At 46.7% G+C, this 20981-nt stretch overlaps 1 protein-coding gene across 4 annotated transcripts in view; it reads left to right on the top strand.

Annotated features, from left to right (window-relative positions):
- The window catches only part of CENPN (centromere protein N), a 308258-nt gene that overhangs the window by 217106 nt on the left and 70171 nt on the right, over positions 1–20981 (top strand). For all 4 annotated transcript variants that reach the window (XM_078671014.1, XM_078671016.1, XM_078671013.1 and 1 more), the window contains one exon: positions 2527–2584. In XM_078671014.1, coding sequence (XP_078527140.1) covers positions 2527–2584 — 58 coding nt within the window. The remainder of the gene's footprint in view (positions 1–2526; positions 2585–20981) is intronic.

The following is a 20981-nucleotide window of genomic DNA, read 5'->3' as shown; positions in this document are numbered from 1 at the left end:
AAGGAGGATCCTTTTTAAGGCGTTTACCAGGAGCAGCAGTGTCTTTGCGCGTAGTAGAAGCTGAGACAGATGCCTTTGGGTGCTCCATCAAGGCAAATGCTGAGAGGACCAATGTAGAACAAGAGAGGAGGCAACTCGCAGAATATGTAATCAAAGAAATGCCCCAAAAAGTCACAGCAATGAAGCAGAGTTCCTTAACGAAGGGTATGAGGCTTGAGAACGCAGGCAACAGCCGCAAATAAGGTGCGCACAGTGATGAGTGAAAGAATGTACCTCAAAAACCGGTAGCGCACATGGAAAGAAGAAACTGAGGGAGTCTCCAAGTTGCAAACGCAGAAATGCCTCAAGAATCCATCAGTGAAGTGTAAACAAGTAAAAATAAGTCTAGAGGACCAAAATCAGGCATGAGGTCTATTTTTGACAAAAAACGGGTAAAATGAAAAAAACAAAATGGCGGCCGTTTTGTGGAAATCAGCGTTTTCGAATTTTTCAAGAAGAAATGCACAATTGAAGAAAAAAGCATACCAAGGCGAGGAGGGGCATTTCCGCCGCCGGATTCAGCCGTTTGCACCAGAATTCGCTGTCTGGAAACGGGACCTTCGTTATGAAAGCGCCGCCAAAATTGCAGAGCTCAGGGGGGAGCGGCCATCTTGTCCGCCGCGTCGCATGCCCTCCTCCATTGTGAATTCTAATTACAACCTAGCTCTCCACTTGATGTCTCTCCCTCAATCTAGCTTCAGCCTTTCTTGGTGCACTTTGTAAGAAAGGGCCCTCTGTTTGCATGGTAGCCCCTACTTTTTGCTGAACTGCTGATGTACTGGGCTCTTGCCAAACAGATACCCAGAGCCTACAATACAATAGGTCGCGTTTTTGCCAAACTTTGACCTATTGGTATTGTAAATGGCAATGCTTTTTATTATAAAAAAAAGGCATTGCCATGTACAATTCTAAGAGCTAAAAATCTCGCAATTGTGAGACCTATTGCATTGCAAATCCTTGTTTTTTTAAGGAGTATGTGATTCTGGAGGTTAAGCCCTCTTGTTCCCTAAAGTTGTCCTAGAATTCCATTTGTTCCTTCTTATACCACTTGCTGTCCTTTCCAGATCTTAATCTTACCGACAAGGAGAGGCTTAATAGACTCGGGGCTCTGAGGGATATACACCTATAGGTGTGCCAGATTCCAAGTGAATGATGACTCATTCCTTTCTTTCAAGCACGCCTCTGTTTTCTAAATGAATTTTGTGCATTTCTTTATTTAGTCTGGTAAATATTTCCTTGATGTTTTCACAACCCATATTGTAAGAGCTGTTCTAGCTACCTCTGCCCTTCTTAGAGGTTCTCCCAGTTTAATTTGTTTTTCAGGCAGCAGCTCGGTATGCAGTGCATTCCTTCGCAAGGAAACCACAATCTCACTTTGAGAGTAGTTGATAGATTTCCGGTCTAGGCTGCAAAACAGTTCTTATTCCTTCTCAGTCTCGGAGGTGCTTCAAGAGTGTTTCATACAAACAATATGCAAAAGCAAATTCTACTAGAAGACCTAGTTAGTTACCTTTATATTTTATTTCTGATAAAAAGTGACGCAGATTCCTGATCACCCTACCATCTCTCTTCTTGAAGTTGGAAAATGTGTTTTGTTCTGTTTAATGTGGCATTGCTCTATGCATTCCTGGTCTCTCTGGGTGAAAACCAACATAGCTTATATAGCAGTTCTTCTGGCCCTTTAAATAAACCCTGGACATGGTGGATTAGCAAGGGTGCCAGGGGCAAGTCGGGAAAATGGGCCCCTCCACTGTAGGATACTAAAACGATCAGAGCTCAGTGGGCTACCCGGGTCTCTGTGCCATTGCACCTGCTGCAGTATTAATAGTTACGTCTCTGCTTGAAGAATCCTGCAAAACTTGCTCTGTGTCAAACAGTGCCAACTGGTTCCGAAGACAAGCGATTGCTGATGTGATTGTAGATCTAGACTTGCACCAGGGATAAAGTTCATATAAAGGGGGAGCGGTCATATCCATCAAAATTGACATTACCAAAGGCAAGTAAATGTATTCTTCTCTATCGTGGATCTCATCATCCTCCACCCTGCAAGATCAGGGGTAACGCCTCATCTTGAATAACTACTCTGACTGTCCCTTCAGAAAGAACTCCTTTTGGGGTGCAGTGCATCCTGGAACTGTCGAGCGTCTGGAATCCTTAGAGTTGCCATATCAGAATGTTGCGTACGCAGTGATGATTGTATACAGACCTTCCTGATTTGTTTTGAACACTCCACAAAATTGAAAGACAGTCTTTTAGGCAGATGTGTTGTAAAATTTTGAGTTTGAACTCGAAGTGGCTGCATTTTTGTAACTTTTTTGGGCACTCTAGGTATGTTTTTTGAATGTGACCAATTAAACGAGTGATATCATTCTGCTCACAGATAAGATATTTTAATGTTTAATCATTCAAAAAAGATGCCCATGCTTAAAGAACTAGTTTTACAACCAAGCAATGAAAATATCCTTAACATGCATTTTTCTTCTTCAGTCCTTCCAGACCCACTCCTCAAAACCTTTCAAGGAAACAAAAGCTGCTCCAGAACCAGGTGAGTTTGTATTGTCTGCATCAGAATATGTAAGTTGTTCTTCAGCTGTTTCTGTGCAACCTGCAAAAAATGTTTTAGGTTACAGTAAAGGCAATTCTGTTTCACTTCTGTGAGAATTAACTGCTTATCGAGCATAACCGCTGTTAATGGATGAGCTGGTATTCTGCATCAGGCCATAGCTAATATCCCAACTCTGAGCACTACTTCGGCATTCTTTCAAAGTCTCTATGTAAATATAAGTGCCACACCGACACATGATTCTGTTTTACAGATCTCTCATTAGTCTTGTAGCATGCGAGTTTCTATGTTTAATGGTTCATTAACATTAGAATACTTGTCCCGCTTGTTCGGGATTCAGGAACACATATTGAGAGATACATATATAAAATATCCCATTTAGTTTTGCAGCATGAGTCTTTCTGCATTAACTATGCTGTGCATTATTCTGCCATCTCGTGGTTGGGTCCAGAATTGTTGTATTTTCCCTTTTATTTATAAAAAAAAAAAAAAATCCGACACAGATAGGGTGGGCGTCGACTTACCTCCATTTGGTGACCTCTGTGACGTTTGCGCGCTTCCTGCGGAAGCTCCCTCCTTTGATCACCATCTTCAGATTCTTTTTTCCACCGTTGGGTTTGGATTGTCAACGAAGGAGCTCCAGAACTTTGGAGACAGAATCACCAGAAATTCAAAGAAATTACACCAGAAAATCGACTTACAGTGAACAGAACACCAGTCAACTAACAGGGCCGACGAAGAAGGGAAAGATCCAATCCTTCGACATGCCACGGACGATGCGTGCACAGGGGGCCCCCTGAGCACCGTGATGGACAAGACACTGTTCAAATTTTGCGAGAACTGCAGACACAAGTACGCGCAGAAGGACCAGCATCCAGTCTGCAACCTCTGCCTTCCGCTCGACCACCGAAGCGAGGACTGCAATGCCTGCGTGGTTTTCACGCCTACGACACTTAATGTGAGAGGCAGCTGATGGCGAAGCACATCATGCAGGGCCAGGGAGCACCTCCATCGCTCCAAGTCTTGGGACTCTGCGGTGATGAAGAGGACAACCTCGCCGAAGGCGCAGAAGACTCGACTGGCGTCAAGGTTGAAAAGAGGAAGGAGGTAAGAGAGGCCTCGACCCCTAGAACCTCGACGGACACTCGAAGGAGTGAGTCCAAATCCTCCCAAAAAGGGGCACTGCCGTCGAAGTCCTTGACGTTAGCAGCCGCACACAGAGATAAACAGCCCAGCAGATGCTTGGCTAAGGACTCCCAGCCGGCGAAAAGCCTGGAAAAGGCGAGGCCATTGAAAGCAGTTCCAGAAAAGTAACGCTCAACGTCGAGGCAAGAGGCCCAAAAACAGGGCCCATCGTCCAAGCCTGCGACAACGTAGACCATCGCGAAACGAAGGCCGGAGAATCTCGACGCCGAACAAGCGTCCGAGATGGACAGGAAAAGGAGAAGACTCAAAATGGCGAATATTTTCCAGAGAAAGAAGGAGTTTGACGACAAAATGGGCCGGTACATGATTCCATTGAAACCCATGCTCTAGGTCGAAGCCGAGGGTAACACTGAAGAACTCCAGCCGCCAAACACTCCAGAACCCGCAGAAGAGCAGGTAGAAGAAGACCTGCATTATTACAGCGAGGAAGAAGAAGAATCGTACCAGGCCTCGACAATTTCGGAGTCTCAAGATCTTCCGTGGCAGGACCTCGACGCCAAATCGCCGGGGGAGGGCGTAGAGTCCTACCCTTTGAGGCCTTCGCCGCCAGACGACATTGGAATGTACAACCAAGTCGTAAAGAAGGCGGCAGAGACATACAAGGTGAAGCTGGAGGAGGAAAAGCCTCAGGCATGTTTCCTTCTGGAAACACTTTTGCCAACCCAAACAAGGAGCCTATTCTTGCCAATGCTTCCTAGTGTGCTGGACAGAAAAAGGGAGGCGTTCAAAGAACCAGCTATATGCAGATCTGTCACCCAAGGTGTGAAAAGAAATACAAACACTCCTCACAGGACCCCGTGTACATCAGAGGGTCAGTACCACCTGACTCCATCATAGCAGCCACAGCCAGAAAGAGAGCCAACATCCCCACAAATACAGGACCACCTCCTGATAAGGAAAGCAAGAGGATTGTCTCACAGGGAGAAAGATGGAAAGGAGTGCGGCAATACAGTGTTGTATAGCAAACTCCAATGCCCTCATCAATAGGCACACATGCCAACAGTGGGAGGAGGTTTGAGGACTTCTCAAGCACCTACCAGACAAATACCATAAGAGGGCCAGCTACCTGGTAGAGGAGGGGAAAAACATGACCAATACATGTTTGCAATCGGCTCTAGACGCAGCAGAAACATCAAAAAGACAAATGATGATAGGGGTGATGGAGAGAAGACATGCTTGGCTCTGTATATCTGGTTTCAAGGTTGAAGTCCAAAGTGACATCCTCAGCACACCCTTTAATGGTGAACAACTGTTTGGTAGCAGTGTCAACGAAAAATTGAATCAACTGAAAAAGGTAAATGAGACTGCAAGGTCAATGGGAGCCCTGCAATTCAGGGGGATGAGAAGGGGAGTACCACAAAGACCAGCAGGCAGGGGTAACAACCAACCAGCCACATCTCACCAATCCTTCAACCAAGGATTCCAAGGGGGAAATCAGGGTCAACAGCAGGGACAGCAACAGCCGACATGGCAATACCAACCTAGTTGCCAGTTCTTTCGTGGGCCTACAAGAAGACGAGGTGGCACACCCAAAGGAGGCCAACAGCCTGCCTCCAAGTGATTTAAAAAAAACTTCAACACACACCCAGACCACATCAGCTGGGATGTGTCATATAACAAAACAACCAAAAAACTGTCCGTCCCTCCAGCATGCAACACCAGTAGGAGGCAGGATAAAAGACTTCCTCCAGGAGTGAGTGAGATGACCACAGACAAGTGGATACTAAACATCATAAAGCATGGCTATTGTATAGAACTACAAGGACAACCTCCACACAGAAAGCCAAACAAAAAGATTCACTCAAGAGGAGAACTATCACATTTGTTACAGGAAACAAAGGAACTTCTAGACAAACCAGCCATAGAAAAGGTACCAGCACATCAGAGAGGGAAGGGGGTTTACTCCACTTACTTTCTAGTACCAAAGGTGGACGAGACATTACGTCCTATCCTGGACTTAAGGTACCTAAACAAGTACATAAGAACGCTAAAATTCAAAATGACATCTCTACAAGAAGTATTTCCCCAGATACAACTAGGGGATTACATGATAACAATAGATCTAAAGGATGCATACCTGCACATACCATTGAACAGAAAACACAAACACTAAAGTTTGTGGTAAGGAATATACACTACCAGTTCACAGTGCTAGCCTTCGGTCTGAAATCAGCGCCAAGGCTGTTCACAAAATGCCTGGCAGCAGTGGCGGCACACTTGAGGAGACAGGTAATACACGTATACCCGTATCTCGACGACTGGCTGGTAAAGGCAAGCTCATACGACGCCTGCAAAGAAAACACTCAGACAACGATACAAACACGGTCGAGATTAGGGTTCTCCATCCAATGGGGAAAATCCTCCGTAGAACCAGAGCAGGTGAAAGTCTTCTTGGAAGCAGAGATCAACACCTTACAGGGCAAGGTGTTCCCAAGCATAAAAAGGACCATGGCAATTCTGAAGGAGAGACCGATTTACCGCAAGGGGCAAGCACTGACAGTGAGGACAGTGGGGAAGATGATGGGCATGATGGTGTCTTGCATACACTTAATCCCCCACATCCGACTACATTTAAGACCGGTCCAGGAATGGCTTTAACAGCAATGGTAACAGGCTACAGGGTGCTGGGAGGACCTCGCGGTCACACAAACAATATATCAAGAGATGGCGTGGTGGAACAAGAGAAACCTAACATAGGGAAAACCATTCACACAACCAGCTCCATCAGTGACCATCACAACGGACGCATCCCAGCTGGGATTGGGAGCGCACATGAACAACCTCAAAGTGAGAGGATTGTGGAAACCCCAAGACACAGTCACACACATCCACTATCTAGAACTAAAGACAGTCTTCCTAGCGTTAAAGGCCTTTCAGGAGCACCTATACAGAAGGAGAGTGTTGATTCAAACAGACAACACCACGACAATGTTCTACATAAACAAGCAAGGAGGTACTCACTCAGTGATCCTTTCATCACTAGCACAGGGCATTTGGAAATGGGCTATTCCAAAACAAATAGACCTAGCAATACACCTCCCAGGAAAGGACAATGTTTAGGCGGACAGACTGAGCAGACAGTCGCCAGCATCCTACGAATGGGAGATGAACCACCAGGAGTTACAGAAAGTATTCAACAAATGGGAGACACCGCAAATAGACATATTTGCAACACCCCAAAATGCCAACACTTCACATCGAGACAAATTTTCAGTCAATCCCTAGGGAATGCCTTGCGGATAAGTTGGTCAGGGACATTTGCCTATGCTTTTCCACCGATACCACTGCTACACAGGGTACTGAACTAGTGCAGAGCCAGCAACATGACGCTGATTCTCATCGCACCACAGTGGGCCAGACAGACCTGGTTCTCACAAATAATGGAAATGGCATAGGGCCCAGCTCACAAGTTCCCAAAAAGAAAATATCTGCTAAGCATACAAAACGGAAAGGTGTTTAATTCCGAGCAGAAGAGCCTCAACCTAGCGGCATGGCTCCTGAAGACTTAGAGTTTGCACACCTCAAACTGCCAGAGAGCACTAGAGCAGTATTGCGGGTGGCAAATGGACAGATTCTCGCTATCGTGCGCCAAGGAGAAACTTCAAAACAGGAGAACAAGGGAATCTACAGTATTAAAATACCTAACTTATCTACTGCAAAGCAAGCTAAGCTACTCCTCTCTGAGTCCACTTGGCAGCAATAGTAGCGTACACAAGGGGAGAAACAGGGAGAAGTTTCTTCACCTCACTAGTAGTAAAATGTTTTCTGGAAGGGGCGAAAAAAATAGCCCCATCTAAGAGGGTGCCACCGCCAACCTGGAACCTCAACGTGGTACTGGCGTAAATAACGAAGGTGCCTTTCAAACCCAGGCATAGGGCCACACTTCAAACGCTCACGTGAAAACAGCTTTTCTAGTGGCCATCACTTCACTACGAAGGATAAGCGAGCTGCAAGCACTCACATTGCAAGCACCCTACTTACAGATAAACAGGAACAAATTGTAATGAGAACGGACCCACTCTTCTTACCGAAGGTGGTTTCAAGGTTCCACATCAATCAAGTCTATCCAAATTCCAAGTTTCTTCCAAAAGCCTACAACAAGCGCAGAAAGAGCATTACACATACTGGACCCTAGAAGGGCAGTAAGGCATTACATAGAACGGAAAAGGGGGGGCAGGAAGACAAAGCAGTTTTTTGTCTCCTCCGCCACCAGTTTTCTGGGCCGACCAGTAACCAAGAACACTATTGCAAGGTGGATTGCACAAACAATACAATATAATATTGCCACAAGCAAGCGGGACAGCAATTGCAAGGCACTACGCAGGCTCACTCAACAAGGAAGAAGGGAGCCACCATAGCGTTCCTAGCATGCACACCTCTTCAGGACATCTGCCAAGCAGCAACGTGGGCATCTGTACACAGTTTCACTAAACACTACTGTGTGGTTATTCAAATGAATAAGGAAGCTCAAGTGGGACAGAAGGTCTTACAACACATATTTAGGAATCCGAGCTCCTCTTCCTCCCAGCCACCACTGACCTAGCAAACCGCTACAAATTCTATGCACGGCATAGTGAATCCAGAAAGATTCACGCTGCAAAACGAATAGTTTCTTACCTATCCTTGTAGTTTTGCAGCTTGAACACTTTCTGGATTCACTACAGATCCCACCCTCCGCTGCCAGAAGAAGGAGCCAAGAGGAATGGGTTTCATAGACAAACAACAACACTAAAACAGGAACAGAAAAAAGAATCCGAAGATGGCGACAAGAGGAGGGAGCTTCCGCAGGAAGCACGCCGAGTCAGAGGACACCAAATGGTGGTACGTCGACGCCCACCCTACCTGGACTAAAAAACTAAAAAAGGGAAAATACGACAATGCCGGACCCAACCAAGAGATAGCGGAATAATGCACAGCATAGTGAATCCAGAAAGGCTTCAAGCTCCAAAACTACACCGACAGGTAAGAAACAATTCTTTTTCATTCTTGAAAGCAAATCCATGAAGCAAATGTATGTTAAGGTGGGAATATTTTATGCCCGTAAAAAAAAGGCAATTAAAAATCAGTTTTAAATAATATCATATATAAAGGGTTTAAATCTCACATCTGATGTAGATGTCTAGCCGCAGATTCCTTACCTTCGAATTATACCCAGACGCCAGACTGGATCTGGAAACATTTTTGCAGCAGTACCTCTGCACGTCAGTAGATGGTGTCGAGCAACTGTCACAACGTCATCCATTGGATGTGACGTCAACAGAGTCAATAAAAGCCCTACCCTGATGTCAGTTTCTTCATTTTCACGTAGATCCGGAGAGCGGTACCTCTGGCCATTTTTGGCCTACCTCGTTGTCAACAAAACAGTGTGCTTTTTTTCTAGCTATCTTTGGGGTCCTGTGAACTATGATGTTGACCCCACTTCCTCATCCTATTTGCATGTGGTGTCTGGGCGTGCAGGAAGCTGGCTCTGTATATACTATACCAAAGTGAGTTATAGTGTGCACAGAGTCCAGTGGAACCCCAAAGGTAGGCAGAGGTGAAGTTAGATAGAACCTTACTCTCTATTTGTGGTAGTGTGGTCGAGCAGTAAGGCATTATCAGAGGAAAGTGTTAAGCATTTGTTGTACACACTCAGTCAGTAAATAAATTCACACACTCAAAGACTGAACTACAGACCAATTGTTTTTGTATAAAAATATTCTTTTAGTTATTTTATTTTCTAAAACCAAGCAAGCCTGGCACAGGTAAGCAATACATATTTTACAGTAGTAATGCAGTTTGTAAACAGTTTGCATTGCAGTAGTAAGTTTATTTTGATTTGACTTACAGTATTGTTTCTGAGCAATGCAATGATTTGTAAATGCACTACATAGACTTGAATGGGATTTTCACTAAAATACCAGGTAAGGTACATTTGGATTACTTTTCTTACTCCAAGAAGTATACCTGGATACTACTCTGGGACATTTACTACAAACAGGTAAGCAACATCGTTTTTGTAAATCTGTACAATTTTAAAGAATTTCTTTAGGTTTTCAAACTCCACACTTAAAAACTTTTCACTGAAAAACAGTCAATGTTATCCTATGGAGGGAATAGTGTTATCAGTTTTGAGGTAAGTATTTGGTAGTGGGAGTTGAGGTTCTGGGGGTAGACTCCGGTGTCCCCCAGGGTCAGTGATGCACTCTTGTTACATCCTTAGCAGCACTAGGGCGGCTGGTTGCAGAGTGGTAAGGCCCAATGTTATCCAGTGGGGGGTAATGGGCCTCCAGTTGGTGGCTGCTGACGAGCAGGCCACTTGGCTGTGGGAGCAGAGCTCCGGGACTTTAGCCCATTTAACTTAATGGGGAAACAAGCCAGCACAAAAGGTGCAACCTCAGCGGCGCTGGGGCGGATGGGTGCAGAGTGCTGTTTTGGCGTCGGGTGCCCTGTTGTTTTCAATGGGGATTTTCGTTTTTAGCTGCAGACTCGGTGCAGGAAGACTTCTGGGAGGAACCAACAGCTGGGCAGGTAAGTTGGAGGTCTTGGGGACGTACGTGCACCTCTGGTTCTTTTCTCTAGGGCGCAGGGTAGCTGGATGCAGGGGTGTCTTTTGAGGTCGGATTTCATCTTACCGGGCCACTCGCGGTGGGGAGGGGGGGGGGGGGGGGGATTTCCGTGCAGAGGCTGTAGGCGACGTCGGGAGTCCTGGAAGGGTCAACCCACGATTGACTCAGACTCTGGCGCGCAGGGGGACCTTGCTGGGACCGGTGGGCCACTCGAACTTGGCCCGTAGGCAACGGGTGCAGTGGTAGCTCCAGGCGTCGGGTTTCTTTGTCCTCAGCAGGCTCGGAGTCGGTTTTCGGAGTTTATTTTGAAACGGGCTGCTGTTCACAGGAGATCCGGTCTTTGTTGAAGGCAGTCAGTCCTCCCAAGGGTTCTTGAGGTCGCTGGCTGCAGGACAAGACGATATTTAGCACAGGATCTCCGGAAACTGCAGAGGGGCCGGTAGGGCTGGGGCCAAGTCAGTTGTTCTCTGCTGGGCGTCTTCTTTGGGCCTTTTTAGGTCTCTGCCTGATCCAGCGCATGCACGGGTCTGGCCGAGACATTTAGTAGGCTGCTTGGGAAAGTACTACTTTCCCGGCGACCAGCTTACTATCACGCGCACGTGACGTGCAAAGCTGGCATCTTGCTTGCTGTGCACGTCGCGCGAGCTTGTGCGCCTAATAGCAACCCCTGCTTTCACATTTGCAGTCTTGCTTTCTTTATTTTTACACTTTTGCCGTCTTCTGGAGTTGTGCACGCACACCCCTGCTTTCACTTTTGCCGGCTTCGCGAGTTGTGCTCGCGCTCCCCTGGTTTAACTTTTGCCGTCTTGTTCTATCTGCAAACACACCAGTGACTAACTCTGTCCCAGCCCCTATTGTTTGTTAGAAAAGCGACTTGCTATAGACAGTCGGGTGACTTGCACCATGCAGACACCAAACTCATGCTATTACATAGGTATTGTCACCCGCCCTCACAGGATGACAGTCACCATTGTTAGAACTCTAACTCCAGTGTAAACAGGCTAAAAGAATTGCAATGGTCAGGTAGGGTCGTATTTAATTTAGAAAAATTTGAACACATTTCTTCGGGTTTGAAAACTTATGCTAACTTTCCGTGACGGCACAATTTTGTTTTTAAACTCTGACCTTGCTTCACCAATCGGTGCATACTAACAGCGTATTTGTAGAAGGTGCCAGCACCGCTGAGGTGTCTCTTGGTTCTATTGACAGGTAACCGATGCTCATCGATACCCAACTCAATAGCACTCCCCAAACACCCCCTGGCTATGCCCCTGACCAGACTACAAATATAAGAATGCAAAGACAAAATATTGGGAGCCTTCCTGGAAGACAAACAATGCTTTTCGTCATTTATATCTAATCTATTTAAGTGATCTGCCTGCAAGGGCAGGAGTATGTTCGAGATTGGTATCTTTTTTAAAATAAAACTGGTTCATACTAGCACCCTTACACACAGCAAATACATTAAACGTACGGGCACAACTCACAAACAAGCACCGAGCGCAGCTGCTAAAAGACGTCATGACGTTCAACAGCGTCTGCAAGTAAAGAGTTGGCCAACAGCACTGGCGCGCTGATACTATAAGCCCACCACTTATTAAAAGCACAGGTACAAGTCACAAAAAGCTAAGGTTCAGTCAAAGCCAGATTTAGTCGAAGCTGCCACGAAATGAGCCTTTTGTTTGCCATGTTCATGGAGGGATGAATTGATGGAAAAAGTCATCTTTATTATGTTTTTGGTTGGCTTTTGTAAAATGCTATCTGTTCAGTGCCCGCATTTAATTTCTGAACAGAGATGTGTCTCGAGTAACAACCTCAGATAGATCCTGCTCCTCTCGCTTATTTTCACAGGCAGTGTTTGGATTTCATTTCAGCCGCCACGTATCCCACACAACATTTCGTCGCTATGAAATATGCAAAAGCGATAAAAGAGCCGCTGAACCTTGGCCATGCAATGAGTTCTGTGAACACGAGTTGTCTTACTAATGATGCGCAAATGAAAGCATTGTATGCTGCAGGATTGATATCTTGTAGAAAATACACTTGATTCCTGTGGCATGATGCTGGCGGCTCAACCAATCGCAAAGCCAGCAATTCCACTTATCCCATTACGGCCCTTATTACATCCATTAGGTATTAACATATGATGCCACAAGAGGCGTTTATAAAGCCAAACTGTGCGATTCTAGTACAATGGAGAAATATGTTTATCTTATTTTTGAGAGAACATAATTATGCGTGAAACAATTATTTTCGCCCTTGTGACTATATTGTTCGAAAAATAACAATTTCTAACTTTCCAAAAATAGCAAGATCATTTTACAAAATTTCTACAAGAGGAAACACACTTGGGAACGCCTGAAAAAAGTAGGTAGTTTAGGGGAAATTAGGAGTATTTGTTCCTTCTTTTATATTTATTTGAGCATAGATTACAAAGCCAATCAGCAAAAAATTGGTAGTTGGTAATATATTTCTGCATTGTAGATATATTTAATACAATTATTCATTTCATGAATACATAATTCATTGAATTGCATGTTATTGTAGTCTGTGTCGTTCTGTTTGATTCTATCCTATGTGTTTTATTACAACTAGATTGCACGAACCTCCTGAGGCGGAAGCCGGGAGCTGGATTTGTCATTTTTAAAACTTTGTGTGTCACTGAATAAATTGTCTTTGTAAACAATACTCACCATTTGCCTTGAGTTCTCCGCTCAGCCGATCTAACGCTGCCGCGGCCTGAGCCCTGAAACCACCCCTTGACGCCATTCCGGCGAGCCACGAGGCCACGCCCCTTCTTAGAGGCCACGCCCCTCGCCGCCGCATTACTCACTATAAATTATGTGCCTATTTCGGTTATACTCAGACATGAGTCCCTTGCTCATTGCACCATCAGGATTCAAGCAAGCCGGGCCGAAGACGGCTGTAATGCCAGAAACCGGTCCCCGGAAGCTTGTTTCCTTCCCAGTGTAAGAATTGGCTTTTGTAGTATGGTTTGCCCTGTTCCCATCATGCACTGGGACAGGAACAGACTAATTTGCATACAGCCAGGTTCTGAAACTGGGATGGTGCAGTGAGCTAAAAAACGGTGTTGGATCTAGCCCTGATCTCTTGACTGGGTGAGAGTATTCTGCTTAATTCAGAGACTCTGTCCCTCACCACCCCTTGTTGTAAATATTTTTGTCCACCCTAAGCGTGGAAGGGTATACTCAGACATGAGTCCCTTGCTCATTGCACCATCAGGATTCAAGCCAGCCGGGCCGAAGACGGCTGTAATGCCAGAAACCGGTCCCCGGAAGCTTGTTTCCTTCCCAGTGTAAGAATTGGCTTTTGTAGTTTGGTTTGCCCTGTTCCCATCATGCACTGGGACAGGAACAGACTAATTTGCATACAGCCAGGTTCTGAAACTGGGATGGTGCAGTGAGCTAAAAAACGGTGTTGGATCTAGCCCTGATCTCTTGACTGGGTGAGAGTATTCTGCTTAATTCAGAGACTCTGTCCCTCACCACCCCTTGTTGTAAATATTTTTGTCCACCCTAAGCGTGGAAGGGTATACTCAGACATGAGTCCCTTGCTCATTGCACCATCAGGATTCAAGCCAGCCGGGCCGAAGACGGCTGTAATGCCAGAAACCGGTCCCCGGAAGCTTGTTTCCTTCCCAGTGTAAGAATTGGCTTTTGTAGTTTGGTTTGCCCTGTTCCCATCATGCACTGGGACAGGAACAGACTAATTTGCATACAGCCAGGTTCTGAAACTGGGATGGTGCAGTGAGCTAAAAAACGGTGTTGGATCTAGCCCTGATCTCTTGACTGGGTGAGAGTATTCTGCTTAATTCAGAGACTCTGTCCCTCACCACCCCTTGTTGTAAATATTTCGGAAGTGCAGCGGACGAGCGCAGCGGGCACGACGAATGCGCGCCTAAGGCAAGCCCGTCTGCGACCATCAGGGCCTAGGGCCCCCCCACCATGCCCAGATTGCACAATATACCCGTGCGCAACTCTATAACCTCCAAGGCCAATGGCCTTTGAACGACCCTGTAAAGGAGCACATCGATAGTTTGGAACTGACTGCCCCGTCCTCTTCCCCACCCCTTTCGGTCATGCCCTGCTCTACCCCTCCCCCCCATAACCCTTCTTCCGTTCCTCCGGCTCCCTCTGAACCTACCAATCTATCAATCTATTATCTTAACACTCGGTCAGCAGTCAAGCACTGCCATGAACTCTTTGTCTTACTAGACTCACATAAACCAGATCTCTTATTTCTGTAGTAGGGGATCTCTGTGTATAGTCATAATCTAGGGAATAGTCCCGCCCATGTGCGTGGACCCCGGAGCAATCAAAAATAATCTTAGTGTCAAAAAATGCAGAAAAGCATAGACACTTAAGAGAGAATTTAAAGACAGATAATGCAGCCTAAAAGGCTACACTGTCCAGTACTTCAACTAGAAATTCCACCATAAAATCCACAAAACAGCAAAAGCCTGTACAGATTTCCCTTGCTCTAACAGCAAACTCCCTCAGGAATGATAGAGAGAAGAACCTGGACAGACAAGCCCCATAGGCTGCCATTATGTGGCTCAAAACAGGATACTGTGCCTTTAAGAGAATCTTCCAGAACCTTCTCCCAGTATCCCAGAATGCATAGCAGGTCCAATTTACTTTCAGTTCTTTTTGAAGGCGTAACACGCCAGACCTGTAGCATTCCTTAAAGGAATATGTCTCTCTCCACCGGGGAGGAGGGCGGGCGCTTATGACTATAACAGAGATACCCCTACTACAGAACTGAAGTTACAGGACAGAAACTATTCCTTCTGTAGTAGGGGATCTCTGTGTATAGTCATAATCTAGTGAATAGAATGGCAAGCCCATCCCCACACCAAAGCGGCGGTGGAGAAAAGAGAATCAACACCACTATTGTGCGAACAGATTTCGCAGCGAAGCCTGTCCAACCTGAGCATCCGCCCTAGCATCAGAGTCCAGGCAGTAATGCTTAGCAAAGGTATGAACCGACTTCCAAGTGGCCGCCTTGCCCCTGGTTGAATGAGCCTTAGGCTTACCTCCTAAGGTCTTATTAGCTTTTTGGTAACACAATTGTATGCAGGACACAATCCACCGCGAGATGGACTGTTTAGAGGTAGCAAACCCGTCCTGACTGATCCATAATTGATGAACAATTGGCCTGACCTACGAATATCCTTGGTTTTATCCAGATAAAATTTCAACACCCTCCTAACATCCAGGAAATGCAAAGACCTTTCCGCTGGAGAAGAAGGATTCTGAAAGAACGTAGGTAAAGTTATAGTCTGGTTGATATGAAAATCAGAAACAACCTTGGGAAGAAACTTAGGGTGAGTACGCATAACAACCTTAGCAGCATGAAATACAGTATAAGGTTCTTGGCAACACTACGCCTGAATTTCACTCACCCTGCGGGCCAATGTAATGGCCACGAGGAACGCCGCCTTCCAGGACAGGTGCTGCAACGAAGCCTTATGAATAGGTTCAAAAGGCTCCTTCATCAATCTGGACAGCACCACATTCAAGTCCCATGAAGGCGAAGGAAGCCTGACAGGAGGGAACACTTTCTTCAAGCCTTCCAAACAATCCTTGATCACGGGGACCTGGAAGAAGGAAGTCTGTGAAGGGCATTTCCTGTAGGCAGTCAAAGCAGCCAGATGAACCCTAATGGAATGGACATTAAGGCCAGACTGCGCCAGATGTAGCAGATATGGAAGGATGACATCTTCCTTGCGTGTCGTAGGGTCATAGTTCTTAGATTTGCACCAGATGCAAAACCTCTTCCACTTGTAAGCATAAGAAGTCCGAGTGGAAGGTCGCTTAGCCTCCTTCAGTATGTCCATACAATCCTCTGGGATATTCAAATGGCCATATTGCACTATTTCAGGAGCCATGCCGCCAAACTCAAAGACGAGAGGTTGGGGTGCTCCATCCGCCCCCCGAACTTCGCGAGAAGGTCCGGCCTGCACAGCAGCTTCATGTGAGGAAGGAGAGACCGGTGAAGCAGGTCCGTGAACCACCACTGTCTGGGCCATTCCGGGGCAATCAGAATCATCTTCGCCCTGGATTGGGAGAGCTTGATGAGAACCGCTGGAATCAGGGGAATGGGTGGAAAAGTGTAAAGAAAGCTGTTCGACCAGTTGATCCATAACGCGTTCCCCAGCGTCCCCGGCTGGTAGTACCTGGAGGCGAAGTCTCGGCATTTGCTGTTTTCGGCGGTGGCGAACAGATCGATGTCTGGAGTGCCCCACCTTGCGAAGACTTCTCCTAGTATCTCGTCGTTTAGTACCCACTCGTGGTTTTCCTGAATCCGTCTGCTCAGCTCGTCTGCCTGAACATTCTGCACACCCGGCAGATGAGTGGCCGTTATCGAGAGTCCTCGAGCCAGAAGCCAATGCCAGATCGCCTGCGCCTCCTGAGACAGAGTGCGTGATCTCGAGCCCCCCTGCTTGTTGAGGTAATACATCGTGGTCGTATTGTCCGTCTGTACAAGTAGAGAGTTGGCCCGGAAGGACGGTTGAAAAGCCTGTGGATTTTATGGTGGAATTTCTAGTTGAAGTACTGGACAGTGTAGCCTTTTAGGCTGCATTATCTGTCTTTAAATTCTTTCTTAAGTGTCTATGCTTTTCTGCATTTTTTGACACTGTAAGATTTTTTGATTGCTCTGGGGTCCACGCACATGGGCGGGACTATTCCCTAGATTATGACTATAACAGAGATACCCCTACTACAGAACTGGAGTTACAGGACAGAAACTACTCCTTCTCACAGAGACCTGGTTCTGCGACCGCTCCCTCCCCTCCCTGCTAGCTGCTCTCCCCGCCACTTATTACCCGCTGCGCGCCGATCGACCCCCTGGTAAATCAGGCGGTGGCGTCGCCTTGATCGCCCGCAAAGAATTCCCCTTTCAGCCTCTAACCTTCTCCTCTATTGGCACATCAGACTTTTTAGTCATCCGCTCCTTATCATTTAAAGTTCCACTCACCTGCCTGCTTATTTATCGTCCCCCCCCCCAATCCTCTCAACCTTTCCTCACCGGGTTTTAAGACCTTGTGGCAACCTTAGCAATCAAGAACTCTTCCATCATGGTATTAGGTGACTTTAATTTTTGGCCCTCTGATCCCGCAGAATGTTCTTCCTCCAAAGAATTCTCGGACACCCTCCGCTCCCTCAACTTCGACCCCCACGTTCACTCCCCTACCCATATTCAGGGCCACATCCTCGACCAGATCTGGTCCCTTAACTGTCCCATAGTTTCTTTGTCCATCTCCCCCTGCCCCTGGTCCGATCACTTCTTGATTTCTTTTTCCCTACGCCTTAGGATAGCCACTAAACCCTCTCTCCCCAAAAACACCTGGGCTCGATCTTGGAGCAAGGTGGATGTGGCCTCTCTGACCGCCACACTCTCTTCTTCCAGCCCGAATTTATTCAGGCTGCATGCCTCTGCACAAGCCAATTCTGACTGGCTGTGACTCGGTCGCCCCCTCAGGCGAGTGTCCTCCAAACGAGCAAAAGATGCCAACCGCTGCTTCAACGACGAACTGAAGGTCTTAAAACTCTCAGTCCGTCACGCCGAGCGAGCCTGGAGACGAGATTACTGCCCCAACCTTAAATCTCAGTTCACCTTCCTTCTGTCGCAATATAAAAAAGCTATCCTGACTACTAAAACAGCCTATTTTTCTTCCAAAATCTTGGCTGCCGAAAACCAGCCCAGAGAAATCTTCTCCATCGTCCACGATCTCGCCTACTCCGTTCGAGCTTCCCTCAAACCCTCCCCTTCCCAGGACTTATGCGACTCCCTCAACACTTACTTCTTGGACAAAATTTCAAAGATCAAAGCCAATATTCCCCCCTCCCCTTCTTTTCTTGAACCCAGACGTCCATCAGTTGAAGCATGCCTTGACTCACTCCCCCCTCTAACGGATGAGTCTTTCCTCTCTCTCCTTCCCTTGGTTAAATCAGGTTCCCCTTTAGACCCTTGTCCTGCTCGCATCCTCAGGCACATTTATTCGATCTGTGTGCAACCACCTCTCACTTTTCTTAACAGCTCTCTGTCTCAAGGCATTGTTACTCCATCTCTAAAATCAGCCATCATTGTCCCCATACTCAAAAAACCAGGTGCCAATTCATCCACTCCTGTCAACTATCGCCCCATCTCTCTACTGCCCTTTTTGGGGAAGGTATTGGAGCGACATGTGACCAGAGCACTTACTACCTTCGTGTAGGAAAACGGGGCGTTAGCCTCCCGTCAGGCCGGCTTCCGCCCCGCTCACTCCACGGAGTCCGTGGTTTTATCGGTCCTTGACAACCTTAGAGAGGGCATGGATACCAACTCCCCCCAGGCCCTGGTCCTCCTCGACCTCTCCGCCACCTTTGACACGGTTGACCACTCCATCTTACTCTCCCGTGTCAGGGCGGCCAGGGTTGGAGGGTCCGCCTTGGTCTGGCTATCCTCCTTTCTCAGGGATCGCACCCAAGCAGTGCGCCTGGGTGACTTCTCGGCGGAGCCACGGAGAGTACAATGTGGGGTTCCTCAGGGTTCCTCCCTCTCCCCACTCCTTTTTAATTTGTACTTCGCCCCTCTGATCTTTGCCCTCCAGCAAATGGAGGTCTCCGTTTATAATTATGCGGACGACCTCCAGCTTATTTTTTCACTATCATCATCCCTTGAGTCCATGGTCCACTTCCAATCCATTATGACCTTCATCCGGGACTGGATGAACCACAACCACCTGAAACTAAACCCTGACAAAACCGAGCTGGTTTTGACAGGTGGTTGCTCCAGCCCCTGGACCCCGCTCTTCTGGCCCCCCTCTCTAGGCCCCCCCCCCTCTCTCCATCTTCCTCTGTGAAAACCCTTGGGATCAAGCTTAATGAACAACTCACCCTGAACTCCCAGGTTAGTTAAGTGGTGTCCTCTTCTTTCCTCTCACTTCGCACAATTCAGAGGGTTTCCCGCTTCTTTTCTTTCTCTGCCCTCAAGCTTATTGTCCTGGCAATGGTTGTTTCCAGCCTAGACTACGGCAATGCCCTCTACTGTGGTCTTCCCGCATACAGTATGCGGCGACTTCAGCTGGTCCAAAATCAGGCTGCCCGCCTAGTCTACAACCTGGCCAAATTCCATCACGTCACTCCGCTCCTCAAGTCCTTACACTGGCTCCCCATCTGTGAACGAGCCCAGTTTAAGACGGGATGTATCACTTTTCAGACCCGGGTTGGATCCGCCCCTGCTTTCATCTCCGCGGAATTAAAAACCTATGCCCCCGCTAGGGAACTGCGCTCATCCTCCCAACACCTACTAACAGTCCCCCGCTTCAGACGCAAAAAATGGGGAGGCTCAAAATTCTCCACCCTGGCCCCTTCCTTCTGGAACTCTCTACCAACCCACCTCAGACTTTCCACCCATTACTCTCACTTCCGCAAGGCACTTAAAACCTTCCTTTTTCTCCAAGCCTTTCCACAATAATTCACTCCTTCCCTCTCACCTACCTGCCCTATGAGGTTCTGCACACCATAGCGCCATGAAACCGCCAGGTGAACGTGCGCTTTATAAATATTTTAAACTCAAACACACACACAAACATTCCTGGATTTTCACATTAAAATATGAGGGTGATATCAGGCTGTCACGGTGGATAACCGAGTCTTCATCTTTTGCCTTAAAGCCATCAGCGATTGTTCAAGACATAGGGCCTTCCTTGGAACCTGGCAGAGGTTGCAGACCGGAAGGCTTGCTGAGCAGGAGCCATGTTTAAAGTGCTGTCTCCAAACTTTCCCACTTCTGGATATCAAACTATTTAGTTTATGCAATGGAATGATCCATATCGGAGTGACATTGGTTAACCAACGGCCCGGCCCCATAAAGATTGTGACTAATTTGGAAGAGTTCCTTTTGTTTGTTAAGGTCTTTCTCTAGGCGGGACAAAAAGAATATGATTCATGGGGATATGCCGCCTAACTTTATAATTTTAATAAGCAACAGAATATGCTGTTTTCATTTCTATTCTCGCTCTTTGCACGGTGGACTTTGATCTTGCTGGTCAGTAATATAGCAAACAGATAGTTTATGCATTTAAACATTTAACTTCATATTAAGAGCTGCTATTCATTCCGAATTCGTTTAGGTGCATGGTGGGCATTATAAAAAGGACAAACCAAAGTTTGCACTTTTTTACAGAATTGATTAGCACTTAACTGTATTTATCACTCGTTGGTTTATGTTCTGTGGGTTCAACTCTCAGTCACTTCGGATCACAGTAACTATGTCCGTATTTGCCTTTTGTGAGACGAGTGACCAGTATCTTCTTAGGGAAGACAGTGATCCAATCTTCCTCAATCAATCCCACCCAGAGTGTAACCTTAGGACTCCTGTGCCTCGTTTCGATGCTTTTGAATGCTTGTATGGTAATCGGGTATTCTGTTGCTGCATGTGTGTTCCTGTTTGGTGCACTAGGGACGCTAGGTTCTGCAGATATCACTGGCCGTTGCTTCACCATGATGCAATGAACTCTGAACTCAACTCTTTCACTAACCACAAATTGAACATTTTCAGAACTAGTTTTATCTGATCCCACTATCAGTCAATATATTTTGCCTACATATTTCAGC

This window comes from Lissotriton helveticus, chromosome 12 (assembly GCF_964261635.1).
Source record: "Lissotriton helveticus chromosome 12, aLisHel1.1, whole genome shotgun sequence".
NCBI classification, from domain to species: domain Eukaryota; kingdom Metazoa; phylum Chordata; class Amphibia; order Caudata; family Salamandridae; genus Lissotriton; species Lissotriton helveticus.
The sequence above is the reverse complement of the archived record's forward strand: the minus strand, read 5'-3'. Positions and strand labels throughout refer to the sequence as shown.